The sequence below is a fragment of the Erpetoichthys calabaricus genome, chromosome 2 (genome assembly GCF_900747795.2).
Source record: "Erpetoichthys calabaricus chromosome 2, fErpCal1.3, whole genome shotgun sequence".
NCBI classification, from domain to species: domain Eukaryota; kingdom Metazoa; phylum Chordata; class Cladistia; order Polypteriformes; family Polypteridae; genus Erpetoichthys; species Erpetoichthys calabaricus.
Genome location: NC_041395.2, coordinates 133,664,887 through 133,687,110, shown reverse-complemented (window position 1 = coordinate 133,687,110; position 22,224 = coordinate 133,664,887). Strand labels below are relative to the sequence as shown.

At 35.3% G+C, this 22,224-nt stretch overlaps 1 protein-coding gene across 3 annotated transcripts in view; it reads left to right on the top strand.

Annotated features, from left to right (window-relative positions):
• LOC114646352 (neprilysin-like) overlaps positions 1–22,224 on the top strand; it is a 98,323-nt gene that overhangs the window by 48,925 nt on the left and 27,174 nt on the right. For all 3 annotated transcript variants that reach the window (XM_028794509.2, XM_028794510.2, XM_028794511.2), the window contains 9 exons: positions 5,413–5,547; positions 8,670–8,771; positions 9,954–10,090; positions 10,176–10,269; positions 10,480–10,608; positions 12,406–12,504; positions 14,116–14,193; positions 14,816–14,919; positions 15,800–15,858. In XM_028794509.2, coding sequence (XP_028650342.2) covers positions 5,413–5,547; positions 8,670–8,771; positions 9,954–10,090; positions 10,176–10,269; positions 10,480–10,608; positions 12,406–12,504; positions 14,116–14,193; positions 14,816–14,919; positions 15,800–15,858 — 937 coding nt within the window. The remainder of the gene's footprint in view (positions 1–5,412; positions 5,548–8,669; positions 8,772–9,953; positions 10,091–10,175; positions 10,270–10,479; positions 10,609–12,405; positions 12,505–14,115; positions 14,194–14,815; positions 14,920–15,799; positions 15,859–22,224) is intronic.

The following is a 22,224-nucleotide window of genomic DNA, read 5'->3' as shown; positions in this document are numbered from 1 at the left end:
GGACTTTGAACTTGTAAAGTAATGGCATTCACATCATCCTATTACTAAAGGTCAATTAGGAAAATTGCTAAACTAAGGTGTAGAAGAATGAATAACAGCCGACTTTTGTTATAAACCTGACATTTCCTTTGGAAAATGGTACAATGGAAAATAATTAAATAGCTTCAGAAACCTTTATTAGCATATACTTTAATTGTAAAATACTAATGCCTGCTTTAACAAGATGCATAATGAAAACCAGCATTTCTTGTAACATTTACTGCTTTATGCAGGAGACTTTTGACCAGATAAGGCATTTGAAATTGTTAGGAATGTGACCTCATCAGACTAAATAAAGAAAAATGGCTTATAAATATTATATTTCACTAAGTCTATGGTTAACAAGGTATTTGAAGAATGATTTTTGGCAGTTATTGTACAGGGTAATGGAATGTGAGCAGCATTTCCTTGTCCACTTGTACCAGAACATTAATGAGCACTGATGGATGCATTTCTTGTCTGTAATTACTTAAGTCATTTATTTCCTGTTGTGCAAAGCAGAGCAGTTTTAGATAATTAACTTAAAAATCCTGTTTCTCTGATCATCAAAATAAACTTTAAATCTCCTTTCTTGTTTTAGTATGGTATGAATTTATTTATCATTAAGTGTTGAAATATAGCTATACAGTAGGATCAATGCTGGCCACAGCAATCCAAGAAAAATAACCCTAAGTTTTGTAATTTAGAGAAAATATTACACAAGCCCTATGGCACATTTCTTTTATTGTTTGAAAGGGTTTGAAAATAACTCACATTTGTTGGTTAAAGATGTTTTCTAACAGATGCATTCAAATTTCCCACCGGCAGCATACATAAATAATTTGCAGTAATAAAGAGACTTTAATTTACACTGCGTGAAACAAATTTTTACTGTACTGCATACTGTAAGTAATCATTTTCTATTGCACTCAAAGGGTAATCATGATTGAGCCTTCCGGTCTCTAGTTGTTTGAACATCACACACATCAGATCTAGGTGTGATACATGTGTTATATACTTCAATTTAAAGTGAAACAAAGAAAGCAAATGTAAATCCATAAAGTTGTGACCGCAATAAGAAGGTTTTAGAAATATTAAAACATACTCATTTGGAATTCAGCTAGTATTTTGGTGCCAAAATTATGTTCAGGACCTTCTTTCCCATATGTTCAAAGACAGAATAAAAATTACATGAATTAGAGAGGCAGTTTGGACAAAATAATCTGTATATTAATTTGTAAGAAAATATAAACATAGGTAACCTCCATTAAATATACAGGTTATGTATTTAAGCTTACTAGTTATATGCATTTTCATGTAATATATTTAATATTAATTAGTTTCTAGTAGGGCGGCACGGTGGTGCAGTGGTAGCGCTTCTGCCTCGCAGTAAGGAGACCTGGGTTTGCTTCCTGGGTCCTCCCTGTGTGGAGCTTGCATGTTCTTCCCGTGTCTGCGTGGCTTTCCTCCGGGTGCCCCGGTTTTCTCCCACAGTCCAAAGACATGCAGGTTAGGTGCATTGGTGATCCTAAATTGTCTCTAGTGTGTGCTTGGTGTGTGTGCCCTGCGGTGGGCTGGCGCCCTGCCCAAGATTCGTTCCTGCCTTGCGTCCTGTGTTGGCTGGGATTGGCTCCAACGGACCCCTGTGTCCCTGTGTTGGCATATAGTGGGATGGACAATAACTGACTGCCTGACTGACTGTAATGTAAATTATTCCTACTAAATACACTTCCACCTTTGAGACAAGGATACTATAAAGTAATTAAAAATATAATATGAAAAATGAAATGCAACATAAACCCAAAGCATATTCTTAAAACATAAATAGAGAAGCATTACACAATATAAACAAACTATGCATGAAAACAGAAAAAAATTGAATTAGAATGGTGAATTGTAAAGTATAGAACTACTTAGTTAAAATGTTTTCAAGGTATTGTGCAGAGCTTTTGTCAAACTATAGAAATTATTTTGGAATACTTATTTAAATACTGCACAATTTGAAAGTAATGCATTAAGGAATTATTTTGTGGTTGTATAGTAATTGCATAGATGTGTACTGTGAAAAATATACAAAATATACTTGAGTTAGTAGACTGTAGACTTTTCCCTAACAAAACCACTTTTGTTGAATTTTAATTAAATTGTGTAGAAAAATTATCCCATGTATAATTTGGCAAAACTAGTACATAGCTGTAATTCCTCATAATTTGCAAAGACAGCAGAAACTAAATCTATTACTGTAATGTCTCTAAAGATTCAATTACTAAATTAAATCTAGACGCCAGCACAATTCTGTATTTACATTACACTGAATTACAAAATTAAATTCCTTGGGGATGCAGCATCTGATAGCACAACTCTGAAGAGATCTTACTTCACCAAATCTTTTTCTGTTTCAACTTCTGACTTACTAAACTGGATGGTAATAAGTTTAGAGTTGTTTCTAAATCTATTTCAAATGCTTATTAATCTGCTCTGCCTATATGGAGGTCTGCTGTATTGGTAAACACTGATTTCATGTATTCATTGCTTAGTAATCATATTTTTTTAGAATTTTAGATAAGTTTTAAGGAGGAAACAATACAATGATGACGAGTTTGCTTATTTTAAAACACAGTTATATGTGTTGAACATTTGTGTGTCATTAATTTAGTGGACCTTACTTCATGCTCAATATATAGAAATTTGAGACTCCATTATTTTGTATTCTTCTCAATTGCTATTTGTTCATTTTTCCTGATTGTAATAGAAATTGTAAGGGTGATTAACTATACCATTTTGAACAAAATATGAGGAGTTGATGAGTTGACACAAATAGAAATATGTCAAGCATTCAAATAGGCTATTAAAAATACAATATATACTGTTAAATATAATTTCATAAAGCATAGCCATATAGTATGTGCCTTGTTTAGCAAATAGAGATGTGGGCTAATTTATGTTAGCTGACAACTAATAGCTCGACCATACTGTCATATTATCATTATTTTTTCCCCACCCAACAAAAAATCCGCAGACAATTTCTAAATGTAACAGACTTTAATTAAAGATGCAGTGAGCAATAGACAAAGAGAGAAACACAGAATCTATAGCTTACCGCTTTGCCTTTACTCCACAGGCTTTTTTTAACCTTTTTTTGCCATCACGTTCTTATAGTTACCTCATTTTCCCAGATAAAGAACCATTATTACACTTAACAATCCAGATGGACTACTGCATATATTACATGTCCAAAATGGTGAATAAAAAAGTGAAGACTTCTATATTATGGCCAAAATTTGGCTTATTCGCTGACACTTTCCTTTTTTGAAAACCGCATCAGTAAAAATCCTCTTCTGAAACTATTTTTTCTTTCTGCATTTGTGAGCAGCTGGAACAGAGTTATGGTCCAAAGACATTTTTTTCCTGTGCACGTGGATTTCCTCTAGATACTGGTGACTGCATGTGGAGCTGTTGTGAAAGTGGATGTATGCATATGCATAAAGCCTGTCCCAAAATAAACAGAAACCCAGTTTACTGTAGGTGTCCTGCCGCTAGCATGGGCTCTAGCATGCCACATTGGATCCTGAATTAGAAGAGGAATTTATTTGCCCAGTGTTCCCAGTAGTCACTACTATTCACATTTCTTCATTAGAATAGTCCATAAGTAGATATTTAAAGAAATTAGGCCTAGTTGGGCTTGAAAAATTTGTGAGAATATGTGATGTATACGAGTGTCAGCCTGATGATTAGAATTCTTATAACAGTAAACAGATGTATAGTAAGTGGCAAAAGTCGCATTCCAGTGCAATTGGCCATACATCCATTGCTCTGTTCAAAGGGAGGTTTAAATGTGTTATTAGCAAAATGATAATATATTGTATCATACATTTAAATGGAAATATTTTAAATGCCTCATCAAACGTCTTTAGCCTTCACACCTGTTTGTATTCTTTTCTATTTGTTATTTTTTCTTATTGCTGCCTCAAATGAGATACAGAATTATTCATCTAATTTAATTTTATCTTAATCTTTTGTTTATTTCCATTGTGATTTTTCTTTCGGTTTCAGTTTTTTCTTTAAATTTTTTTAAGAATTTCATAAACACCATTCTGATTTGTGTTCTCGTCCATGTTCTCAAATTTTCCATCTAGTTCCATCTAGAAGTTGACCAAATCTGAAAAAATCTGGCGCTCTGTTCCCCTTCACTTAACTGGTGACATTAATGCAATGTTGAATTTTGAAGTCCCTGAATATTTTTGTTTCCATAAAGTGGTGCTTTTTTTTTGTTGTATGCTGTTTGTAGGAATTCTGTACATGCTGGAACCTTTGTATTAAGAACAAAGATTGAATGGAAAAAGCATTATTTTTGGTTTTCCATCACAAAAATGTAGCAGGCTGCTTCCAAGGATAACAATTCTTTTAAACAGCACTGCAAAGCTAAATGTACAGTCTGTCTCAAAGAAATAATGTAGTAGGCGTAGTTCAATTACACTGCATTTGGATGTGTTCCACATATTAAACACTATTGTGTGTAGATTAATTTCAGGAGCTTTAATTGCATTGAAACATAGCAATAATAAAATAACTAAAAATTTAAGTGTATCTGCTATGATAGCATGTAAAAAAAGAAAATAAAAATGAATGAGTTAGAGAAATCCAGACAAGAGATAATCTTTGTAAACCAGAGGAAAATATGCACAGTTCAAGTAGGCAATGTCCAGGCCGGGATACAAACCCACAACTTTGAAGATCATAGGCTTAGATTAAAATGTTTTACTGAAGTGAGACAGCAATCTTGTTGACTGTGCATTGTAAATATTTGCTTTTAGATTAATAAATTTGCCTTTTTGTTAATGTGCAACAACTATTCATTACTATTTGAAAATCTTACATTTCTAGTAGGATTTATCCCTTTATCAGGTTCACTTAAAAATATGGCACATTTCCATAGCAACAGCATTAGAACTGCTATTAGACTTGCAATTGAATTTTGAAGTATATACTTTCCAAGAAATTATACAGTGTAGTGTGCTAGTATATTCCCTAGGTTCAGAAAATGTGATGACATTATAATCAGTGCACCTTAACATCTCATCATTTAACTCTTTGTACTCATGTTACACTATAATAAAATAAAAGGTTTAGATTTTGGCAACAATCAACCATATTTGCTATAATACATTTATACTGACATTTCAAAAATCACTGCAATGAGAAAAGATTAAAAATGTTGACCAAGCTATTTATCAGTAGTTGATTTTGTGTAATAAATTGGATACCTTGTATACAAGTGTATATTAAATTGTTTATTGTTATGATCTCCTTGTATAGGGAACAATTTTCACTACATATGAATTGAATAACAAACGATAAAATACATTGTGTCATTTTATTTCTTTGTTTCTACAGGCCTGTAATGGATATGTACAATTTATGACAGATGTAGCAATACTCATACGCAAGGAAAGGAATTTAACTGTTGATGAGAAGATGATTGAAAATGAACTCAAGTCCGTTATGGAACTGGAAAAGCTCATTGCTAATGTAATTTATCATTATTATTATTAGTGTGTTTTTTTTCACAGCTTTTCTCATGCTATGTGCCAGAAGACAACACTAATTAGGATATATATCAATGTTTTAATACAATGAGCTGTACCAAGAATTAGCGATTGTTATAGCAGTTGTATAGTTAATAATCTTAATTTCCACTGCAGGAATTGACTTTAGTTTTCTAAAACACTCATGTAAATAGCTTCAGTGGCCTTACTTGATAATGAACCTTGTTTTAACTAGAGGTCCTATAATTGAGGTTTAAGATGAAGATCTTTTCTACCTCTTTTTATTAATAATTTGTGGTTCATAGCTAATATTGCATCTGTTATGTTGTATCTACTTTGCATTTTTTCAGCTATTATTGTTTGCTGAGTATGTCTGCCTGTAATTCCCATATCATCATAACATCTTGTTCCTTAACACCATGAAGACTTGCATGCACAAAAATATTTGTTTTCCTGGAAAATTGAGACATGCCACAAAGTGTATAGAGAAACAGAAAAGTTCTGTCTTGATAACTAACCTGTAAAAAGAAGCTATAGAAAGAACAATATGAATAAGCTCATAAAAGCTTGCTTTGTTCACCTGCCCCTAAGGAAGCAAGAAATGAGACCATGCCTGAAATAACGTTAGGTGTTCCAGGTACCCAGTTAAAAAATGCACTTCAAAGCAAAACATCAGCTCAATATTCGGAAAGTTATTGTTAAGAATAAGGATTGTTAAGATATAAATAAAATTTATTATTATTATATAAGAATATCTAGTTATTCTAAAAGATCAGAATAAGCTGACAATGTACCTTTGTCAGTCTGCAATTTCTGTTTGATAATGATTACCAAGGATCAGTAGTTAATGTTATGTGCTGCACATGACCAGGTGAAGGTCTCTGCACTTGCCAGTGATTGCTAAACAGTACTGGTGACTTAACATAAGTATCCTAAGATTCAGAGAGGACAGCAGGAATGTGGAAAGAAAAGAAATGGAGATTAAACAGCTGTAAAACCTGACACTATACAGTTGGGACTGTGAAAATGATAACTTATCAATTAATTGGATGTTGTAAAATTTACTGATATTATAGTGCAGACAGGTGGAAAAGAGTGTTATTTCTACCCATGTGCATTTAAAAATAAAAATAAAATAGTGCCATTATGTCATAAAAATGTATTCAGCTATATCAGTCCAGGAAACATCTATCACAAATTTAAAATAATAAGCATAGCAAAGTGGTGCAGAGATAAGTTGTGCTCCCTCACAAATCCAGTGTCCTGGGTCAAAATTGGACATTTAGTACTGTGTACAGGTTACAATTGTCCTCTTGACTGCCTGAGTTTACCAGCCACATCCCAAACACGTACATGTTAAGCTGATTTTCCAGTTCTTAGTTTCCCCCATGGATGTGTGTGTGAGCGGGCCCTGCAATGGACTGGTTCCTACCTTATGCCTAAGTCTCCTGGGATAGGTTGTAGCCAAACTTATCCTGAATTGGATTAGGTACTTTGAAGAATATTACTGTTATGTTATGTAATTTAATAAAACTACAGAAGAATAAAATGTACATATATATTTATATATTTATATATATATATATATATATATATATATATATATATATATATATACATACACACAGGGACGTTCAAAATGTTTCTGCACTTTTTTTTTAACTCTGTTTATTAAGAATTTCAAAAACAAATTACATCACTTTTCTACATAGTCACCTTCAGTTGTGATGCAATTTTCCCAGCGTCATACCAACGTTTTAATGCCCAATTACTAATCCTCCCGTCTTCACCGTTTCCAACGAAAATATAAAAGTCTGGAAACTTTTTGAATGTCTTTTGTGTATATATATATATATATATATATATATATATATATATATATATATATATATATATATATATATATATACTGTATATATACTGCTCAAAAAAATTTAAGTAACACTTTGAAATCACATCAGATCTCAATGGGTAAAATAAATCATGCTGGATATCTATACTGAAATGGACTGGGTAATACGTTAGGAACGAAAGGATGCCACATCATTTGTTGAAAATGAAAATTATCAACCTACAGAGGGCTGAATTCAAAGACACCATGAAAATCCTGGGGGATCTCCTCCCAGATCTGGACCAGGGCATCACTGACCCACCTGAGTCTGAGGTGCAACCTGGCACTCTACAGGCTAAACAATGGCACTTTGACTTCCATTGGGTATCAGGATTAAATCCTTGGACCCATTGTCAGACCCTATGCTGTTGTAATGGGTCCTGGGTTCCTCCTGGTGCACGACAGTGCCCAGCCTCATGTAGCGAAAGTATGCAGGCAGTTCCTGGAGGATGAAAGAATTGATATAATTGACTGGCCCCCACGCTCGCCTGACCTAAATCCAATAGAACACCTCTGAGACATTATGTTTTAGTCCATTCGACGCCGCCAGGTTGCACCTCAGACTGTCCAGGAGCTCAGTGATGCCTTGGTCCATATCTGGGAGGAGATCCCCCAGGACACCATCTGTCGTCTCATTAGGAGCATGTCCCAATGTTGCCAGGCATCCATACAAGCACGTGGGGGCCATACAAACTACTCAGTACAATTTTGAGTTGCTGCAATGAAATTTCTACAAAATGGACTAGCCTGCCGCATCATTTTTTCACTTTGATTTTTCGGATTGTCTTTGAATTCAGCCTTCTGTAGGTTGAAACTTTTCATTTCCATCAAACACTGTGGCATCCTTTCATTCCTAACACATTACCCAGTCCATATCAATATAGATATCCAGCATGATTTTTTTCCCATTGAGATATGATGTGTTTTCAAAGTGTTCCTTTAATTTTTGAGCAGTTATAGATAGATAGATAGATAGATAGATAGATAGATAGATAGATAGATAGATAGATAGATAGATAGATAGATAGATAGATAGATAGATAGATAGATAGATAGATAGATAGATAGATAGATCGTTATTGTCATTGTCATTTTTACAAAGGAACAACGAAATTGAATGTAATGTTATGTAATGTACTGTAGTTAATTTAGTGTGTTCAGTAGTTTTATTAATTCAGAATATATTTAAAGCATGTCTCCAATTTATATCATAGGCAACTTCCAAACCAGAGGACAGAAATGACCCAATGTTGCTTTATAACAAAATGGAATTAAGTGCAATGGAAAATAACTTTACATTAATTGTTAATAGCACAGTAAGTATAACACAAAATAAGAAAATTGCTATTAAAAAGTAAAATTGTCTTGTTTTTTAAATTTTGAGTATTAAGAAAGGTTTTGGGCATTCTGCTTTATGTATACTTAATCCATGTTAAGTTAGAATATTTAGTTTATATTTCTTTTAATATTCAGATATAAAGAAGACTGGAGTACCAGTTTTACAACTGATCAATTATAATTACCAATTTACCACAAATTAATATAATAGAAAGATATTGGCTTCATTGTCACAGAATATTAGACTTAATTTGCTACAGCTGGGGATTTTGTTTATATAACTAAATCATGCATCATAGCATGAATCAAGTGAAACAGTGACATGAAATCATCACTATATGCTATCCACCAGTCTCAAAAAAGTAATTTAAAGAGAGATGATGAATGTTACAAAATATAAAGTAACCAAATAAATACAAAAAGACCTCAACCTGATTACTATAGATTACCTGTCACTGCCTAAAAACTGGAGTAGCTTGCCCTGGTACCTTGTCCATACATGCCAACATGTCCTTCTCTTCCTGTCTTTGCCAACATTACCAATGTGCCAGCTGTGATTTTACCCCAACTTATCAATGGGATCAGCATTTAAATTTTAGGCATGGGTTACGTGTGACCTATCCCCAGTACTTCTTATTAGTTCAAGAGTGCACAGAAAAGGTGTGCCTCCTAAATCCTGCTACACTGAGCCCCTTAGAAGGTCTTAGAACTATCTTAATTATTAGGATTATTTTGGAATCAGGGGCTCTGCACCCCCTCCCCCCTCTCTCTCTCTCATGCTTGGATAAAGGGAAAGAAACCATTAAATATGTTTGTTTTTCCTGCCATTGTAATGGGCAGCAGAATCCTTCTTTTACCATGGCGAGGCACCTCTGTTGCCAATATCATATGTTATCCATTATATTCTCGTACACTATTTACTTACACTGTGCCAGCATTATTTGTAGGGCTTACTGAATCTAATATCAGCTGTTTAGTCACACTGGCATGTTGGACACTCCCTCTGTCTTCATTATCCTTCTGCCCTTGGTAGCTGTATAATCCATCACATTATATACATCTGTATACTTATATATCTGTATGGGGGTTTGTATACATTCTGAAACCCATATAGACAAATTTCCGTAAATAAAGGCATCAACCTTATCCCATTTATCCAGGAATTCCATTGGGCAAGCTTTACTGAGAAGATAATGAATACAGTGAACATTTCTGTGACACCACAAGAAAATGTTATTGTTTATGCCCCAGACTACCTAAGAAAACTGAAACCTGTTCTTGCCAACACTGAGAAAAGGTAAACAGATTAAATCTAAATGATTACAGGAATTTAGACCGTCATTCAATGTGCATTACCCTTTTGTGCTGTCTTCTTGAAACAGGACAATTCAGAACTATTTGGTATGGCGTGGTATAATGGATCTTGTTAACAGCTTGAGTCGTAACTACAAAGACACAAGAAAGGCTTTCCGAAAGGTAGGCTATATTTTTAAAGGAGAAGCTGTAGTAGTTAGCTGGCTAAATGAAAAAAAAGCCAATTTGGAGACAGTCTGAAAAAAACTAGGTTTTTCGGCTTTCTTTTTATATATTATACCAGCATACCATTAGAAAAGGGTCCTTCAAAAATACATAGCTGGGTATAGTATCATGTTATATTATTAAATGACAAAATTATGTTCTTAACAGGCTCTTTATGGGACAACGTCAGAAACTGCAGTTTGGCGACAGTGTGCAAACTATGTCAATGGTAACCTAGAAAATGCAGTTGGGAGATTATATGTGGAAGAGGCCTTTGCTGGAGAAAGTAAAACCATGGTATGTTGAGCTCCTTGTCTGAGAATATTGTTTCCTTCTGCTACTTTCAACCACACAGTGATATGTCCTTCCTGCTATGCCCTGAAAAGTGGGCAGCGCGGCAAGTAAACATAATGCTGAACCTACATTATAAATTCTTTACCTTGTACTTTGTAACGCATAATTGTATAATTATAGTATGTGTCATTGCTTTCATGAAAAGCTTACTCCGTGGAAGTATCTGGACCTCAAAAGCATACGTTATAATATGTATACCATATTTAATGGATATCAAAAGCCTACACACACTGTTATTGAAATTTCAGCTTTTGTTCATGAAAGTGCTAGAATCAAGACAAATGATTGTAGACTTTTTTCACCTTTAATAATATAATTTATCCAGCAGTGAACAATATCTAATGAACAACACATTTAGCATTTTTCGAAAACTCAATAAAAATAAGTCAGTTGCCTGTGCCCATTTTAAAAAAAATATGCATACATTATACAGTAAGACACACATTTCCTGGTCTTGTAAGTCACTAAAAGTAAAGTGTCTTTCAAATGCATATACTGTACATAACATACAAGACTGTTTAAATATGTGGGCTATGAAGTAATCTCTTTTTCAGCTTGACCTGAAACATTTAGTAACTAAGAGTCAGAAGGTGGGGGTTGAGGATCCCACATCTAAATAGGTGGAATAGGTGAATTCCATCCAATCAGTTCTTCATATTTGTTCCCTCTTGACTTGGGGTATTTAACACACAAGTGTTTAGGGGGCTTTATGTACCTTGGGGATGATTACAGATGTTTGTCCTCATTCCCAGGAAGGTGCAGTGGATATATGTTTTTGATTCAGCACATGATTAATTCGCACCTGCTACTGGAGTCATCACTAAATTGATTTCCTTATCCATTCTTTCTTTGGTTGAATTGTGGCACAGTAGGTTGTGTTATCAACTCGCTCGGATTGGATCCAGTTTCTGCTGAGTACTTGTTTTCAGTGCCCTTTGTTTAGTGTTTGCATGTTCTACCTGTTGTTTTCCCTGGAAACCTGTTGTGTTCTCATATTTCCAAGACATTCTGATAACCTGTTTGGCAATACTGGATTGGCCTGGTGTGGTTGAGCATATTCAGTGATGGACTGACTTTCCATCCAGTGTTGGTTGCTGCTTTAAATCCTATTACTTGATGGTAGACTCATTTTATTCTGATAAACTGCACTGGAGAAATCAAGTTAAAATGTAAAAATGACCAGGTACAACTATTGACCTTACCAGGTAATTTTAAAGTAAACTGTTAAAATTGCTTTAATGCATGCCAGAACTGCTGTTCAGCAAACTTTGATAGCATATTGAACGTCTACTCATTATTGTCTCAGCAGGTCTGTGGAAGATGTTTTTTGTATAAACTGTTTATAGTCTTTCATACTATAGCTATGTATTGGCTCTCCCTTTATAGTGTTGTACTGGCACCAGCTTTGTAGACAATAATGATGCAAGCCACCCAGACTGCAGAAATTATTATATCAGTCAGCTACTTAGGATATTTGTCAGTTTTCAAAGGTTTGGGTTTAATGCAAAGTGAAAGATGTGTGCACTTACAGAAAATTCCTTCTCAGATGCAAAGGTGTCAAATGTGGAAATGCCCTTTATGAAGGGAGACTAACAGCATTTGATGTACAAACCAAGCACAAACAAACATTTTCTTCAGCTATGCGACTTAGATCATTTCTATGTAAAACAGAAGAATGGTTGAGCATGAACAACTAAGAGCAAATCCAGTCTCTGTTATATTTTGATGATTTTTCCTTAGGTTGAAGAAATGATTTCCCAAATTCGAGAAGTTTTCATTCAGACCTTGGATGATCTTAAATGGATGGATCAGGAGACTAAAATAAAAGCAGAAGATAAAGTTAGTGCTGGATATTTTAAAACCATTTGTCTATCTTTATTGATTTTATTGCTAATCAGATAGCATATGAAGTTGTAAAAAATTGTGAAGCCAGTCATTTCTGTCCTAAAGTATCAGAGGTGAAAGAAGCCTTCTATAATTTTTGTGCTTACTAGATGTCTTTATGTTTTTCTGCTGTATGTATAACTATGTAATGTAAAATATGACCTGCCAGTAACATTTTAGAATGTCAAATTTATCCATCCTTTTTAAGATTTTCACTTTAAGTAAATGAGGTGGGGCACTGAATGAATTTTGCATCATAACTCTAAGAGTCTGGATTTGAATTCCAACACAGTCACTGGCTTTGCGGAGTATGCAAGTTCCTCTGTGTCTGCATGTGTCTTCCGAACTCTCCCAAAATTGTGCATGTTAGCTTAATTGAGTACTCCTGTTTGTACCCACAAAAAAGGATATGAGTGACTGTGTTCTGCAATGGACTGGCAACAATGTATAGGATAAGTTATTGCCTTGAACCCAGTATTTCTATGATAATTTCTGGTTCAATGAGATACTACAGTTGGATCAAGTATAGGGTGGCACACAAAAAGTAGCCCATTGCATGATATAGAGGTGAGGCCTTCCAAAAGTTCCCATGCATGTTTTGTTTCTAGTTGTTAGTTCTGTTATCTGTGTGCTTGCTGGAGAGAAGATATGCCATACTAAATAAAACATTCCATTTCAAATATGGAGATGTGTGTTCACACAGGCATCAGCAAGTTAATACATGAGGAATTCTTTGAAAAAATATTCTATTGCAAAATGTATAATTGGTGAAAAATTGGTTCTTTGAGCAAAGCACATAAATCAAGGAACCCTTGCATCTGTACCCCATAGGTTGTCACGATCATTGTGTATTATATGGAAAGAAATCTTTATAAGTAGCAAACTGCATTCTTTAACAATAGTAACAAAACAAAAAAGTAACAAAATTACAAGTATAATATAACATTTGTTTTTTTCTTTTCTGCAACTTAATAAAAGGACAGTGTCTGTGTCCATCCAGTTACTATGCCTCTGCTGTCCATCAGATGGCGCATCACAAATATTAGCATTGCTTTGACAAATCCTGTACCAAATACTATGTACCAGAGACACAGCAACCGGATGAACACACTGCACTGCAAATGTGAATGCTGCGGTCTAAGTTGATTACTTAGATTTCAGACATTTAGCATGGCTAGTTACTAAAAAAACTCTTAATGACATTGACACTAAGACCAGGCCACATTTTGTGTGCCACCTTGTGGTTTCAATAAGGTGATGGGTAAATTTAAAATAAGCATGTTTAACAAGGTAAGTTATTGTTTATTTATTTAAAGAGTTAGCTTTCTTTAAATGTGTGAAAAATGGTATCAGAATGTGTGAATTATGTAATATAATATAATATAGATGAGATTTACATCCTCTACGCAGTACTACATTATGATTGAAGTATTTTTTATCAGGAACATCTTTCTGATAAACACAAATTTTACAAGTATATATCCAGACATTTACAATAATTAATATTCATTTTTCTCAATTGGTGTTTTTAAATAACATGCTTATCTAGTTTCCCTTTTTTTATAGGCCAAGGCAATTAAAGAAAAGATTGGTTACCCTGATAATATTAAAGATGATGCCAAGCTAGATAAAGAATACAAGGATGTAAGTCTAATTTGGTTTTAAATACATTCGAGACAATGCTGGCATATTCCATAACCCTTTTTGAAGACACGTTAATTAACTCCTCTGTGAGATACTACTTGTGTTTCTCACACAAGAAAGCTTGCCTTGTGTTCATGTAACTGCTAATATCTGCTGTCAGATATGCTATGAAGCTTGATTTCTATAGACTCCTACATAAATGGCTAGTCATACACATTCAGTAGACAAAGCAGAAGGAATGAATTAGGATAAACAAAAGTGGGAAGTATTTCACTTTTTCATAGCTGCTGTGCTTCCAAGAGTTGTACACAATTTCCCTTTATATTGGTATGCAGTTATAGATACAAAATCACTTTTATGTTGACCAAGTAAATATATTGAGTTATCATAATATAGAAAAAATAGTTATTCAATGGCAGCACAAGAAAGTGCTTTTCACTCACCTAAACGTAAGTAAGAACGTAGGCAAATGATTCTCATAGTGCTTCTGTTACAGAACAGCACAAAAAACCTTAAACATACTCCATGCTACAGATACTGTATCAAAGATCATTGATCTGTTTAACCAGAGTTATATCTTTTTGACATAATACTCAGTTTTTTCATTCTTTTTGCATTACAGCTAAATTACAATGTCGAAACCTATTTTGAAAACATCCTCCAGAACTTGGAATTTGGACAAAAGAAACGTTTGAGGAAGCTCAGAGAAAGTGTGGACAAGGAAGAGTATGTATCATTATCAGTTATTTAGTCAGCAGTGACACTGCTTAATCATCATTGTTAAAGGGCTATCTAGACTGCTGCATGAATACAAACAGAAGAGTCTGATTAAAATAACTAAAAAGTATAATTTACAGTTGTTTTTCATCTGTTAGAAAAGTAGAATTGCCAGCATTGTTGTTGGAAGATGAAAAATTCCTTTGAATAGTAATAATAAGATCATTTGCTTTCAAAATAATGCATTATCATCATTTACAGTACTAACTAATCTTCTCACAAAACAGATTTGCATGGCTATATATAAATGAAAGAAAATTTTGAGCTTTATCCAGATTACTTGACTAGCAGCATCTAGCTTAGAAGTTCAAATATTACACAAGGGAAATCTCCTTCAAGAATGTCAGTGTATTGTTTGGCCTCTTTGTGGTTTTTGATTGCTTAGAGGTTGATTTCCTGTGTTCTACCATGTTTTAATTTATGAGAAGTTATTATTTTTTAGTCTTCTGGCATGTATGAGTAGGGAACAGTATAATTTTTACCAAGTAGAAACATTTTCAGAAAGCAATTTTATATTTTATAATGAAATTTATAGTCATCTACAGTATATACTGTATCACAGCATTCTGGTTTCAGGTCTCAGCCTGGTCACTGTTTGTGTGAAGGTAACATGTTTCTCATGTCTGCGTGGTTTTCCTCTGGGTGCTTAAGTTTCCCCCTGAGTACTCTCTAAATTGGCTCTGTGTAAGTAAGAGTGAGTGTACTTTGGTGGGTACTGGTTCTCTGTTCAGCTGCTTTAAACTGGAATGAAAGGATTTTGAAAATTAGTAACCAGAAGATGTTTAAAAACCCAGTAACCAAACATAATCATTTGTTTTATAATCAAAAGGTGGATTACTGGAGCTGCCGTTGTCAATGCATTTTATTCCTCAAGCAGGAATCAAATAGGTAAGGTTGTACTTACATATTTTCCTTTTAATGCTTATATTTACAGAATGCTATTTCATCCCAAATCTAACTTTTCTCATATGCATTACTTGGAAAGATGTATACCCAGAGCCCTGTAAAATGCAGAACCTGCTAATCTTTAATATTGGCTATATCTAGATAAAGCTTATGAAATACAAATATAATGTTTTGAAAAAAGCAAGCTGGCAATGAGTTTCTTACCAGAGAAATACCGTACTCTGGGTTTTATTCACCAACAAAATACAATGTCATAAACCAATTCAAGACCATTCTTGTCAGTCACGAGGCTCTATCACAACATTCATACCTACTAGGTACTGTAACCTGTATACAAATAAGTAATCTGGTATGTTTCCTATGCTTACAACATCCACTAAAGGGCAGTACATCAGTGTAGACAGTTGGTAACCTTGCAGGGTGAGATCAAGACCTCTGAAAATTTGTAGTGCTGATACAAGTCCTCGAAGTTTGCTTGACAACATATTTGTCAGTCAGACAAACAAGAGAGTTTGACAGGAGTCAAATCATTGGTCATCATGTTGCTGGGTGATCATTCTGATATATGTCGGTAAATACTGGCTACGTAAAGAGTGAGAAAGTAATAATGGTAAGGCTAAAACAAGGCTATCACACCTTTTAGAAAGGACCTTTAAGGCCCACAGCAATAGATCTCTGGAAGGATCGACAGACTGAGTGACAGGTTGTTACAGTGTACATTTGACTTTCTTTTAACTTCTAAAGACGTGTTTCTGTATATGTAATGATAGTTATCAAATTGAACAATGACTGGCAACTTTAAAAGGTGGGACTTATAGTGTTAGTTACACTGTCCAAACTCATTCACATTGACCAAACTGGTGTTGGGGTCAGGGCCCAACAAATGGATTCAGGTCAATTTTCAGTTAAGAGCTCCAATTCTCATTTGAAACAATTACCACTATATTCTCACATCTTGTTCTCAGACAGTGTCAGTTTGTTCTTAAACCTTTCTAAACTAAATTCAAAGAACAATACTATGACAGTGCGGGTCGGCCTAATGCTACAGTGTCCCACCGGGAGCTTCTTCAATTCACCACCGTTGATAGTCTCCTGGCCCATGTCCCCGTTGCCAATCCTACGGCATCTGGCATCAGGCTCACCCGGTGAAGTGCGCTCTGTCCTCTCTCCGCTGCCAATCTGTTGGCTCCTTCCAGTGACAGCATACTCCTGAGCATACTGGTCACTCCTACTACTTGGTCGCTCAGCAGGAGCAACCCTTCTGGCCCCTCTTGAGCGCTGGCCACACATGCTCCTCCCTGGGGCTCCATATCCGTCCACCTGCTTCTTTTCTTTGCACCGGCTATATCCCTTACTCTCCTGTCTCAATTCTTCCTTTCTTTAACCTCCATTCTCTCTTGTTCTTTTCTTTTCCTTTTCTAATGTAGTGCTCCCCTTTTTATATGCGGGGTGTGCGGTTGCAGGTGGGATTGCCTGATGGACACCCTGGGCTGATAATAAGATAATCGGACTATCCACACATGCCGGCAAGGCAATTCACCACCTGACCACCTCACACCAATCCGGAGACAAAGCCGTCTTCTCCACAGATCACTCTCACCAGCTCCACTCCCCAGCGCAAGCACGTTCATTACCTATTTATTAAAACCGACCAGTTTTTCTGAGCCGTGGAACCGCTATACCAGAAAACACATTTTGTTCCTAAAGATATTTCTAGCTATTGGGTTTTGTTCAACTATTACTGTTTGAAAGCCATAACTTCGTGTATCTGGTTTCCAAAATGGTAGTCAGTGTCAGGAACTGATGATACTTAAATTAAGTTTCATTACATTTACGTAATTTTTTTCTGTGTTATAATTATGATTTTTTTGACTAACCTTTTGATTTGTTTGTTTTTAATTCAAGTTATCATGTAGTATTGATCGTGAGGACTTTAGGCATATTCACGTAATACTGTATTTCAGCCAGGGTTCCTCCTGTGGCTTTAGTTCACATGCAGTTTTTATGTCTGTCTTATTTATTTTTGATTCCTTTGTCTATGTTAACATTGTTGATTATGTAGCCTTCCTTATGTTCAAACATCTTCTCTTATTTAACATGTATTTGAAGATGGTTCTTTATGATTTCACTGTGCTTTTGTTATTTATGGAATTTTACCTTTTGCTATGTTTTTTGACCTTGCCATTGGATTACTCTATTGGAACTTTGGTTTGATTTGAAGTGCTTAACTGTATTTTCTGCCCTTGTTGCTAGCTGGATTTTGAAAGTTTCCCCTTTTATTGGACTTTATGGGAATTGTTTAGGGCGTCATGCCTTGAGACTACAGAGTTTCATAAAATGTAATCCCTCTCCAGCAGAATGTTAAAATAATGCTGGAAACAGAATTATTACAATTTAAATTGGCCTCAAAAAATGACAGTATTAGCTGAATTATGCAAAAAAAACTTTCCCATTTTTAAAAGGGCAAAATTATTAACTACCACACTGGCTTTCATAGAGAGATAGTTCATAGTTTATTTGTTCCCAAGAGGAAATTAAGACTTAACAGAAGCTCAAGACAAATATAAATATTGACCTCCCAAAACTCATAAAAGTACTTTAGGCTTGACAAATAATGAAAGAGCTATACCACCTAATAACAGGCTTGTAGGTGGGGATACAATAGATAAGACTGTGGTCAGACCTACCCAGTCATGCCACAGGTTTACATTTAAGGTATTTAAAATTGAAATAAAGCAGGTCCAGGTTGTTGTGTCCACAAATAGAACAAGACAAATACTAATGGAAGTTTGTCATTGTTATTTCGAAAGTCTTGTGGTTGAAATCACCACATATTCAGAATGATTCACTCAGTCATTAGAGTGTTGGTAACAGAGGGAATCTATTGCTGAGTTCCAGTTTGCAGAGGAAGGAATATAAACTTTAGTCAGGATGATATAAACTTCCCTGTCTTATAAACAACCTGTCTTTTTTCCACTCTATTTGATTTTATCAGATGAAATCCTTCCGGCATTAAAATAGCATCTGGAATATGAACTTTTAGCCAGTTCTCTGTAATACCATGGATGCCATAATACCTGATTGTGTAGTGACTCGCTGTGAGGGGCAACAGATGACATTTTATCCATTCTGTATGGAAACAATTGAACATTCCTTATTTTATGGAGGCAGTCTATTTCTGACTGCTTTCTGCCTTACTTTAATTCTCTATGGCTTTTTGTGTTTGAATGAGCAGCTCTTCTGATAAGGTGTAACAGAGCTCCTTAAATGGTACCACTTGACTGTGGGAATATTTAATATATCTCACTTTACCTTCCTTAGAGTCACTTACATTTGCAATGTAGATGTAAGTAAGCCTTCAGATCATCCTTGCTCACCCTGTGACTTCTTCCAAGTTTGTAGCTTCTCCCAAAAGGCAGTAGAGATGAGTTAACACTGATGCTTGCAATGACAGCGGCTTCTCATTTATTTAAAAATCCATTTGGAAACTTCTAGTGGCACAGATTTCTATCACACCACAGTATGCATTGGCACAGGATTATATCTTAATTGTGCATCAATCAATGCAACTAATTGTGCTTACATCTGTTAGAGACAGCAAAACAACAGCTAAAGGTATTTTTGCTTTATAACAAAGGGGTGCATAATGCTGTGAGTGTGACTAAAGCTCTACGTTTTGAACTTTTTGTTATATGAATTGGTGGCACAATGATAGCACCACTGCCTCACAATAAGTGTTGAGTGCTCCCTGCACATTTTCTCTGTGTTCAAGTGGGTTGCCTCTGAGTGCTCCTGTTTCCTTCCACAGACCAAATATATGCAGGTTAAGTGAATTGGTGTTGCTACATTGGTCCTTGTATGTGCATGGCAATGTATGTGCATTCACCCTGTGATGGACTGGCATGCTGTGCAGATGTTCTTCCTGCCTTGCACCTGATAAATGCTGGGATAGGCTCCAGCTGCTCCACGACACTGCTCTAGATAAGTTTGTTGTGAAAATGAATAGATGGATTTTATGTGCATTAATAACAGCGCCTCATATGTTTAAAAATCTCCATTCAGGTAAAGCTGAGTGACTGGAATTTCATGTTTCAGACATAGTAAGATCTAGGCAGACAAGAAAATTGCAGAAAGTTTCTCTTTTTGTGCCACCTTACCATATAAAAGGAAAATTCTCGTATGCTAAAGATTTGAGTTCTGTAGTGTAAATCTCCAGTTGTTCTTCTAAGTAATGTGGCTGTGCATTTAAATAATTATTAAAGTTTCTAAATATACAAAGCACAGATTGCATTCTCTTGCAGAATTCATCATATTTATCATTATGTTTGAAGGTGGTCTTTTTCAATTTCTGAAAGTTGCTGCTGCAATCTTTATGCCAAAAATTTGGTATATTGACCTTTTTTAGTCCAACTATTGTTTCATAGCTATTCTATTGTGGAAAGCTTTTCTTGCCATCACACACAATTGCATCACCCTTAATTACACTGAAAGGATGATTCTTGTGGGTTAGAAAAGTCATTGTTCTGTTTAAATTACTGCTGAACTAATGCATAAACATTATGCAGGAAAATATACAAACACATGATATTCTTCATGCTACACTTTCCAATACTGACTATATTGAATTAAAAAAGTAAAGGGAGGGCAGATTGTAGAGATCACTCCAGCTGAACAGTTTGGAGGAGCTGGAGTGACCGGCAGAGTAGTCGACTGGCCGTTGAAGGAAGCGGCAGTCAAGGAGGCATTGAGAGTGTTGAGCCCCAGCATGAATGCCCTGGCCGCTGGGGAGGGAACCAAAGTCTTGGTCCAGCTGGAGCCATACGTAGCCGGAGATCGGAAGGCTACTGGAACAGAATTGAAGGGAGCTGAAATTGCTGGTAGGGCGACTCCCCTGTTGCGGGTCCTGTATGGGAGAAGTAGGGGAGCCACCGGTAGAAAGAAGTAAGCACCGGATTTTTAAGAAAACATTGCCTCCAGCCATTGTTTTTAACTTCGTTTTTAATGGATGTATTTATTGGATTTTAACCTCCACCTTTTCACCTGTTTTAATGAATTATTTATTTAAGAACTATTTGAGACACTGCACTATTTATTTATTATATATTGTTTTTGATTTTGTTGATTTTAATAAAAGCACTCTGCACTTTTTGCACCATCCCCTTGCTTTGTTGTTGATGTCTTCACTGTCTAGCTCATCGGTGATATTATTGACAGTGTTGGGTTCGAGAGCTCCCCAGAAGCTAGATGGGAGCATGGAGCAGAACCCGCATCATCACAGACATAGACACAAATTGATGGATATACAAAAGCCTTGTCTGCAACAGAAATAAAATCTTGTAATACTTCCTTACATGTCCTGCTTTGTGCCCCAGTAAATACAAATTATCGTCAGTATACCAATAATCCAATTGTCCATCAATATGGAACCAAAGCAGGAAAGACTTCAAGACAGAGAAGCTTTTATCTGTTGCACCACTAAATGATCATCACATTTTTCTACCATCTCAAACCTGATTCTCATCAACACAATTATTCTACAACTTTCAAATCAGAAACCTTGCTGAAAGGAACCAACCCAATTTTCCACACCTCACACCTTTTCTGTTCCAGAATTTTCATCAGTCCTGAAGACTCAGACAGTATCACAATAATATATAAAACATATTAAAGTATCTTCCTTTCAAAGGTCCTAGAGTACAGTGAGAAAATGACCTTTCAGTGTCAGTTTATTTATAGAGCACTTTTAAAACATTAGTAATGCTGTAGCCAAAGTGTTTTACATTAAAACATACAATAAATATAAAATAAAACAAATAGAATAAAACACAATGCAACCAGCAGTAAATCAAAACAAACAAATGACTAAGAGAAGGGAATTGAAAGCTAGAGGACAGAAATTTGTCTTCAATCTATTTTTAAACAGTTCAGTTGAAGGGGACTCCTTAATGTAAAAAGTTAAAGAATTTCACAGATGAGGTGCACAGCTGCAACAACCCTGTCACCCTTAGTTTTGCACTCAGTACGAGGAACCACAAGAAACAACTGACCAGTAGATCTAAGCTCTCTGGCTAGTTAGTGTAAACACACAATTCAGATAAATATGCAGGAACATACCCATGTAATGATTTAAAAAGCAGAAGCAAATTTTTAAATCAGTTCTAAAGCTAACTGGCAGCCAGTGGAAAGAAGCAAAAATTGAAGATATAGAGGTAAACTTTTTTTCTCCAACCAAAAAAATGAGCTGCAACCTGCATATCACAGATTTACTGATCCCAGAATGCAATGAGTTACAGTGATCAAGCTGAGAAAAGATGAAGCATGAGTAACTTTCTCACCCTCGGAGATTAA